The following is a 9373-nucleotide window of genomic DNA, read 5'->3' on the forward strand; positions in this document are numbered from 1 at the left end:
TTATGTTTCTGTGACGGTCATCGTGCATCCAGCCGTCTGGAGAACAGCAACGTGCAGGTTTTATGCACTTGAAAGAAATGTCGGCATCGTACGTTGCGTTGTCTTGTGACAACGTTACACGTCACGCTACAATGTCCGTTAAAGTTGTTGCGTTGTTACGTTACAGATGTTGCGTTTCGTTGTTGCTTTACGTTGTTACGTTGTTGCTTTCCGTTGTTGCTTCATGTTGTTACAGTACAGTTATTGTGTTACAGTTGTTGCTTTATGTTGTTGCTTTACATTGTTGCCTTACTTTGTTACATTGTTATGTTACGTTGTTGCTTTATGTTGTCATGTTACAGTTGTTGCTTTACATTGTTGCGTTACAGTTGTTACGTTAGTTGTTACGTTCCAAACAATGTGGCCATGAATATTGTTCAGAATCAGCAAACTTCACTTTGAGCTCTGGAAATTGTGTCAGTGGATTCTTGAATCATGACGTTATTCATTATTATTTCTTTGCACTGATACAGATTTAGTTTTTAATATATCCGTAAAGGCAGTGAACTCTCTCACCCTCCACCACAGTCCTGATGATTAACTTCCCCTTTCCCCTACTCCTCTTCCTCCTCCTCCTCCTTCTTGGTAAAATGGCAATCTCAAAAAAGGAAAGAAAGCCCAAGGCAGCATTTCTGTGGAGATTACCTAAAAAAAAAAAAAAAAGAATTTGAATTTCAGAGCCAGTGAATTCATAATAGACCTCTGAGTAAGCTCTGTGGCAGCTTATGGCATTCCAGTTATGCCAGTCACACACACACACACACACACACACACGTACACACACACACGTACACATACACACGCACACACACTTTTACAATATTTTCTTCCAACAAACTGTTTCTCATCTTTTTTTTTTGTCCTTTTCACTGAAGCCTCCCGGTCGGATGCTTCAGTGTGATCACGATTTCCTCTCCTCTTCCCTCCCTCCCTCCCTCCCTCCCTTCCTTCCTCCCTCCTCGTTGTGTCCATGCAGCCTTTGGGCTCTTCTCTTGCCCCAGGGAGGAGAGAGAGAGAGACCGTGTGTGGGCGAGAGAGATAGACGTCCAGGGAGAGAGGGAGGAAAAGGCTGCCGTCACTGGAGGTGGCGGCTCCCGCTACTGCTGTCACTGAATAGATGTGAGTTCACTCCGGGTGCTGTGTGTGTGTGTGTGTGTGTGTGAGTGTGTGTGACTGGAGGGGTTGAGGGGGGGTGCGGGCGGCGGCGTGGGAGGAGTCACGATGCTGTTATTTGTAAAAGCTTTTGATGGATGATTGCTCTGTGTGTGTGTGTGTGTGTGTGTGTGTGTGTGTGTGTGTGTGTGTGTGTGTGTGTGTGTGTGTGTGTGTGTGTGTGCGTGCGTGCGTGTTTGTGTGTGACAGAGGAGGGAGTGAGGGAGTCCCCCCCTTTCTTTCTTTTTCTTTTTTCTAGTGGCTCACTGTTCAGTGCACAATGACTCAATGAAAAGTGGAGGGGAGAGGCAAACACACTGTACGGCAGAGAGAGAGAGAGAGAGAGAGAGAGAGAGAGAGAGAGAGAGAGAGAGAGAGAGAGAGAGAGAGAGAGAGAGAAGAGAGAGAGAGAGAGAGAGAGAGAGAGAGAGAGAGAGAGAGAGAGAGAGAGAGAGAGAGAGCACACGGGAGAGTAGAAGAAGAGGAGAAGCCAACTGGAGGGAGCTCTTAAGCCGGAGACGAGAAGAAGAAGAGGATATTCTTGTCTTCTTTCTTTGGCATCAAGTTGAACTTCACCTGCTGCTGCTCTGCCGTCTTTCTCAGCCTCTTTCAGCCGTTCACTCGTTTGGACTTTTTGAGCGTTTTCGTCCACTTTGGACAGAGTCGTCCTTCTACTGGTGCTGCTGGTCGTCCTGTTACTGGTGCTGCTGGTGCTGCTGGTGGCTGTCAGTCAGTCGTCCCTCTGGAGAGAAGGATGATGGTGAAGGACGGCGGAGGATCAGCCGGCTGGTTTCTGCAGCGTGGCCGAGTGCCGCAGGACCGCGGGATGCCCGCCGTGCCGCCCCCCCCGGGCAGGGCTCACGCATCCGGGCCGCAGAGGGTCCTGGCGTGGGGCGTCCTGATGCTGCTGCTAGCGGCGGCAGGCCGGGGCGGCGTGGGGGCGTGCCCCGCTCCCTGCAGCTGCCTGGGGAACACGGTGGACTGCCACGGCCTGGGGATCCACGCCGTGCCCAGAAACATCCCCAGAGGGACCGAGAGGCTGTGAGTAGTTGTACGCCAACCACGTGTGTGTGTGTGTCTGTGTGTGTGTGTGTGTCTGTGTGTGTTCATATTATTCTAGACTCCCACGTCCTCACAAGTATCTTAAAACCTGCACTTATCCGCGTGGTTTTGTGTGTGTTTGCATGCTTTACGTGTCGTTCCTGCTTCTTCTCTTCGTGCTCCTTTCAGCTCCCTTCACCGGTAGTCTGTTTAACTTCCTATCACACGCACGCACACACACACACACACACACACACACACACACACACACACACTCACATTCACACTCTTTGACTCTCGTCATCACTGCCTCCTGATCGTGCCATCTTTCCACCGTTCTCACATCGTTCAGCTTACGAATTCCTCATCGCCTATTAGCGAGAAATTTTCCTCGTCCACTCATCTCATTTCCTCGTCCACTCATCTCATTTCCTCGTCCACTCATCTCTCTGCACCTCGTTCAGCTGAAGGTTCATCGGGGAGCCTCTGAGGTTCTTTAAATCTTGTGTTTGCCAAAGATGTCTTCACGTCTGTTGACAACACGTCGCTCAGGCGTGAGAAAAGCATAAAAAACAAACTAAGAAATGACAAAAGGAACCCGACGCTTCTCCTTCCTGTGTCTGTTTTTCAAAGTAAAAGTGTGGCGCTCACTACACAACATAATGTGTGTGCGTATGGTTGAAAACCATTCATGTGTTAAAGCTGCATTCTCTCTCCTGACCACCAGGGGGCGACTCCTCTGGTTGTATAGAAGTCTATGCTTCATGTGTTAAAGCTGCATTCTCTCTCCTGACCACCAGGGGGCAACTCCTCTGGTTGTATAGAAGTCTATGCTTCATGTGTTAAAGCTGCATTCTCTCTCCTGACCACCAGGGGGCGACTCCTCTGGTTGTATAGAAGTCTATGCTTCATGTGTTAAAGCTGCATTCTCTCTCCTGACCACCAGGGGGCGACTCCTGTGGTTGTATAGAAGTCTATGCTTCATGTGTTAAAGCTGCAGAAACCCAGGATGGCGACGGGTCAATTTGCACAAAAAACCCCCAAAGTGACGGTTTTGTTCATCCTCTCAAAAATAGCTGCACTGCATTCTGGTCCGCCGCCGATGCTGATGGCGTCCTAATTGGCATCTCTCTACTCGTTCTGCAGTCATTTTCTCTCTTTGTGCCGTCGAACGTCTTTCTGAAATGAGCCTCGCTGCAGCGGAACAGAGTTCAGCCCTTTTGACAATTATGAACACGAAAGAAAGGAAGATGTGCCCAAAGAAATGAGCCCGGAAACACACGTCATGTCACCAATATCTTCAAGATTTTACTTTCTTATGAAAAAAAATCGAATGACCATTTCATCAGTGTGTATGTGTGTGTGTGTATATATATAAAGGCAAACACTGTGTACATTCTGTATGGCTATTTCAGTGCAGGCTGAACGTGTGTGTGTGTCTATGTGTGTGTGTTCATTTCAGGTTCGAGAGTGCCTGTGTGTGTGTGAATAATTGATGATTGTCAGGGGTGCCCGGCAGAGATACATTATCCTTCCTCCTCTCTGGTTCACTGTAGCGTGGAGGATGTTTCCCCTCTGAGGCTGATAGCTTCATGATCGGTGGACGAAGGCCTCGGGGCCCCGACCCCCCTGTCCAAGACAAATGAAAAGAACTCTGAGGCTGTAGACCTCGCTCGTTTCCCTTTCCAAGTCATCGTAACTCGAGTGAAAGGGTGAAGCACTTTATTGTGTTGCCTGCTGCCCCGATGGTTTTCATCCCGCTGGAGCGGAAAGATGTAATTCATGTCATGAAAGTTCAAACCGTAACGTTTTACATTTAATGTGCCGGGTCCACATCAGCCTGACACTGGTCCGATACAACAGGTGTGGGATCTGGCCCCCATCTGGCAAGGCAATTTGTCATTTTATCCCCCACACCAAAAAAAAAAACTGCATCCAGGATGTATTTCAAGTCCTGAAGCTAAAGTCTTTCGGCCCAGAGTTTCGTCTCGAAGGAGTTGATCTTTTGAGTGCTTGTTGTACTTTCAGTGAGTCGTAGCTCCATCAGAGGTCTGCAGACCCTCACCTGGATTCATCTTCAAGTCGGAAGTCACGTTCAGGGATCATTTATACCTCGTAGCCCGTTTGGGACGCGACGAGAGAACAAAACAAGAACATTGGATTTGAACACGAACAGAAGATTTTGTCTATTTTTAAAAATATTTTTAGACCCAATGACTTCAATGAGGGCTGCTCTTACTGGGAAGTTGAATTATTGTAAAAGTCGGGTTACGAGCCGCTGACACCTTCGGTGTGTGTCCACGCTAGCTCCACGCTGTAGCCAGCTAGCGCTGCTGCAAGTTCCCCGCTAGCTCTACGTTATCCACCGAAGGTAGCGGGACCAGCTCGATGCCCGACTCGGGCAGCGGTGATGCGAGCAGCAGCAGCAGCAGCAGCAGTGGGGAGCTAGCAGCAGTGCTAGGTTGCTACAGCGGGGAGCTAGCATGGACACACACCGAAGGTAGGAGCTTTTACGGTACCTTAAGAAAACTAAAGAAATCTGCCGATTCTCAGGTGTCTCTTATCCAGCGGCACCGTGAGACGGATCAGGAAGTTGTAATACCTCCGTTTGGCCACTGTGTGAAATTTGTCTTCAAACATGGCGCTCTTCCTGGAGGCTTGTGCGTCTAGAGTTTTTGTTATCAAGATTTTAATATAATTATTTTCCCTCTGAAAACCCCCGGAGCTGAACGACATTTCTCTTTAAACAGCGAACAACCTTTTGCGTCTTCGGTCCTCGAGATGATGACGCTGCTCAGCGGTCCCCGAATCGACGGTTTGTGTAAGTGTGTGTGTGTGTGTGTGTGTGTGTGTGTGTGTGTGTGTGTGTGTGTGTGTGCGTGTTCGACGCTCCCAAAGTGAACTCACACTGTGCTCTGTGAACCATCCGGAGCGCCGCAGACGTCTCTCCTGGAAAGACTTTCCCAACGCTTCCGATTATTCCGACACATTCCTCCGCGATTAGAATCACAATTTCAGACAGTTTTCTCAAAGAAAAACCCTGTGTGAGTGTGTGTGTGTGTTTGTGTGTGTGTGTGTGTGTGTGTGTGTGTGTGTGTCTGTTTGTGTGTGTGTGTCCACCGTCCTGCAGACACGAGGCCGCCTCCGCCCCGCAGTAACTCATTAAATAGCTATTTGTTAAAGGGCTTGTCGTCCAATTAGCATGTAAAGTGATCTGAGTGTGTGTCAGCTGGACAGCTCGCCACTGGAGAGGGGTGGGGGGGGGGGGGGGGGGGGGCGTTACTGATGTGTGTGTTTGAGAGAAAGACACCGAGTGTGTGTACAGTATTCCCTGGGAGACGGGCAGCAATAAGACGGTAATTCATCAAGGTGACTGCACCAGTCCAGCTAAACACACACACACACACACACACACACACACACACACACACCCTCCTTCCTCGTTGGATTGTCATGGCAAAGCGGGAGAAATGGATGCCCCCGTGGGCCCCGACGAGCCGGGTCATCTGAGCCGGGGACGAGGACGTCTGAGGAAACGAGTGGACTCAAAGGTTTCCTGAGTGTCTTAAAACTTCGTACTCCAGGAAAAAGCAGTTTTTCACCCAGATTGGATGTTTCCTCTCATCATGTTGGTGTATTTTACTGCTCCAGCTCGCTCCGATAAAGTATTGCTGGCGCTCTTGCAACAAGGACAGTTTGGTTGAAGAACTTTTTATTTAGTATTATTTCGTGGGCTATTAATAATAATGAGTAACGGCCATTAAGGGGTTGACGTGGTAAGAAAGTAGGCGTATACATGTTTAAAAAAAAACTGTTAAAGTAACCAGATGATTTTCTTTTTCCTCCGTTTCTTTATCACTTCCCAATCTTTATCGCTCTCTTTCTCTTTCTCCCTCACACACACACACACACACACACACACACACACACACACACACACACACACACACACACACACTTCTTGTTTCATTAGCAGTGGCTGCCAACTCAGCTTCTCTCTCAGTCTCTTTATAATCATTTTACCATTTCGCCCGCAGCCTCTCAGTGGGGAAAGATGCCGCTAATGAAGTGTCATTAGATGTGTGTGTGTGTGCGTGTGTGTGTGTGTGTGTGTGTGTGTGTGTGTGTGTGTGTGTGTGTGTGTGTGTGTGTGTTAGTCACATCCACTCTGCTGCATCTGGGGAGAAAGATGTGATGAGGGCGGTGAACAGGAGGAGGTAGAGAGGAGGATGATGATGATAAGAAAAGAGGTGTTGCAACAAAGATTGCTTTTTTTCCATCTGCAGTGCAGTTTCCTCCGGTGTTGACTCGGCCGCCTGAGAGTGTCGTCATGTGACCAAAGAAAAGACCGAAACCAGCCCGGGGTGACCCAGAAGGGTTCTGGTTCAGGGATGAGGTGTATTTAAAGACAGGGGTTCAGTGAGAAACGTGTTTGTTTGACTTTAAATGTCTTAATCCTCGCGACGATCCGAGAGGATCAGGCGGCGTTGAAACGAGTGACGCCAATGCGGAAGATAAAGCTTGACGGGTTGAAAGCACCACGTTGTCTATTGTGTCTTTAAAAAAAAAGATGTCGACGGCCAAAATGCCGAACTCGGGGTCATAAAAATACGCTTTGCGCTCCACGGTCCTTAAACGTTTGTTGCGCTTCAACAAATCCCCCAAAGAGGAAAGAAGACCTTCACTCTTCTGGACTCGCAGGTTTTTTAGATACTCGACTGTCATTGAGGAATTTCTGTCGAGGCTCAAACGGAGTATCGATGTTCGATACTCGGCTCTCTTCCGGGTGAGCGCCTCTCCTCGCTGTATGTCTTATATCTTCACCCTCCTCCTCCTCCTCCATGTCAGATCCAACGGTGGGCGAGCGGATCAACTGCCTCACTGCCCACGAGGCTGTGTGTGTGTGTGTGTGTGTGTGTGTGTGTGTGGGTGTGTGTGTGTGTGTGTGTGTGTGTGTGTGTGTGTGTGTGTGTGTGTGTGTGAGAGAGACGCGTTCTGCTTTAATGAGCTATTGTTCGGCCGAGTCGCCACTCGAGGGGGAGTCTGCCGCTCGGCTGACCTCTGACCTCGCCGCGCCGCCGCAAAACTGCATTAACCACGCCTCGTGTTCACCTCGTTCCTCGTGGCTCTTTTTTCTTTTTTTTTTTACCTCCTCCTCCTCCCGAAGACCAATCCTCTGAGGATTTTTACAATCAATGTCCGCGCGCGTGTGTGTGTGTGTGTGTGTGTGTGTGTGTGTGTAGGCGTTCTCGCAGCGTGCGACAACATGGCCGTCGCCTCCTCGCGGTGCGTCTCCCCTCCCTCGTGCTTGTTGTTTCTTTTTTTTTTTCCGCCCGTGCGGTCAAACTGTCGGGTGATTTCACACACATCCAGGGAGCGGTTCTGGACCCCCCGCCACGACCCGCCTCCACCCATCCGTCCCCTCCCTCCGTCCCAGCCAATCCCCTGCTCCTGCCCCCACCCCCAACATCCACCACCACCTCCTCCATCCACAGACTGTAAGACCTCCAAAAGACTTGACAATATTTTCGTTTCCACTTCCAAAATTGTCACATAGGCTCGACTCCAGTTCTGAATCCCCAGCACCAGCTTGTGTCTGGATGGAAACGGGTGTCGTTGGGCCTTTTTCCTCGATACCGGCGGTAAAGCGAAACCTGTAAACAAACCTATTTTCAGGCCTCATGAGTAAATGAAGAAGTGAATTATACAGTTTTTATGGCGGTATAGGCGCCACAGTTTTCAAGGAGTTAAAACAATACCTGTGCCTGGTTTGGTTAAAAGTCATGAAAATTCGGTTTAAAGTCATGGAAATGTGGTTTTAAAGTCATGGAAATGTGGTTTAAAGTCATGAACATTTGGTTTAAAGTCATAAAAATTTGGTCAAAAGTCATTAAAATTCAGTTAAAGGTCATGAACAATTGGTTAAAAGTCATGAACAATTGGTTAAATTCATGAACAATTGGCTAAAGTCATGAACAATTGGTTTAAAGTCATGAACAAATTGGTTTAAAGTCATGAACAATTGGTTAAAAGTCATAAACAATTGGCTAAATTCATGAACAATTGGTTTAAAGTCATGAACAATTAGTTACAAATCATGAACAATTGGTTTAAAGTCATGAACAATTGGTTTAAAGTCATGAACAATTGGTTAAAAGTCATAAACAATTGGCTAAATTCATGAACAATTGGTTTAAAGTCATGAACAATTAGTTACAAATCATGAACAATTGGTTTAAAGTCATGAACAATTGGTTTAAAGTCATGAACAATTGGTTTAAAGTCATGAACAATTGGTTTAAAGTCATGATCAATTGGTTAAAAGTCATGAACAATTGGTTAAAAGTCATAAACAATTGGTTAAAAGTCATGAACAATTGGTTAGAAGCCATGTATATCCAGTGGTATCAGTGTGTATGAACCTGTCTCGGCCATCGGTGGCCGTTGGCTCCGTGTCATAGTTCTGACCTCTGGATGGAGGCCGGCCTGCTGATCTTCAGCCAAACCTCAGGTCCTGCTCTGGTCCCACTGGGAGGAAACCACCACCACCAGCAGTATAACGGTGGAAGCACGGAGAGGAACCAACGCAACTCTCCACACTGTGCATGCTGGGATTTAACGATAAATCATAGGAAACTCCTGAAAAAGAGAAATTGCACTGAGAACAAATCGAAAAAAAATACTTATTTTTTTAAACGACTCCAAAACTCATTTCCTTTTAACCCTTCAGGGTCTGAGGCCGTTTTCTCGATTTTACATAATTCCTTAATTTCATCTTTTAAGGCTCTTGCATATGAGACACATGCTCATGTGTCACATCTAAAATACACACAAACACATACAAAACCCACAACATCTCTCTCTCTCTCTCTCTTTCTTCTTTCTTTCTTTCTTTCTTTCTTTTAAACGGGACAAGACAAGGTCAGGACTCTGCTCCACCCATTACAGTAGTACAGGAACATGACACCACACACACACACACACACACACTCGCACACACACACCACACACACACACACACAGGTACACGCACACACACATGGCTCAGTTTACCTCTCCTCCCACAAAGCCTCGTGGGAAGAGTGACATCATCCCTTCTCTTTCTCCGCAGCCGTCAATCAAAGCAGACAATGAGGTCGTG

At 47.7% G+C, this 9373-nt stretch overlaps 1 protein-coding gene across 2 annotated transcripts in view; it reads left to right on the plus strand.

Annotated features, from left to right (window-relative positions):
- The first annotated feature begins 1025 nt into the window (after positions 1 to 1025).
- slit1b (slit homolog 1b (Drosophila)) overlaps positions 1026 to 9373 on the plus strand; it is a 37918-nt gene continuing 29570 nt past the window's right edge. Inside the window, exon 1 of one of the 2 annotated variants that reach the window (XM_068595633.1) lies at positions 1026 to 1158. Coding sequence is in view for 1 of the 2 variants with exons in the window: in XM_068595632.1 (XP_068451733.1) it covers positions 1946 to 2232 (287 nt within the window). In the remaining variant the exon portion in view is untranslated. Of the gene's footprint in view, positions 1159 to 1918; positions 2233 to 9373 lie in introns of those variants that run through there. The other variant, XM_068595632.1, reaches the window with a different exon arrangement.

Source organism: Clinocottus analis, unplaced genomic scaffold (assembly GCF_023055335.1).
Source record: "Clinocottus analis isolate CAN_PGR_092001 unplaced genomic scaffold, fCliAna1.0.p SCAF_31, whole genome shotgun sequence".
Taxonomy (NCBI): Eukaryota; Metazoa; Chordata; class Actinopteri; order Perciformes; family Cottidae; genus Clinocottus; species Clinocottus analis.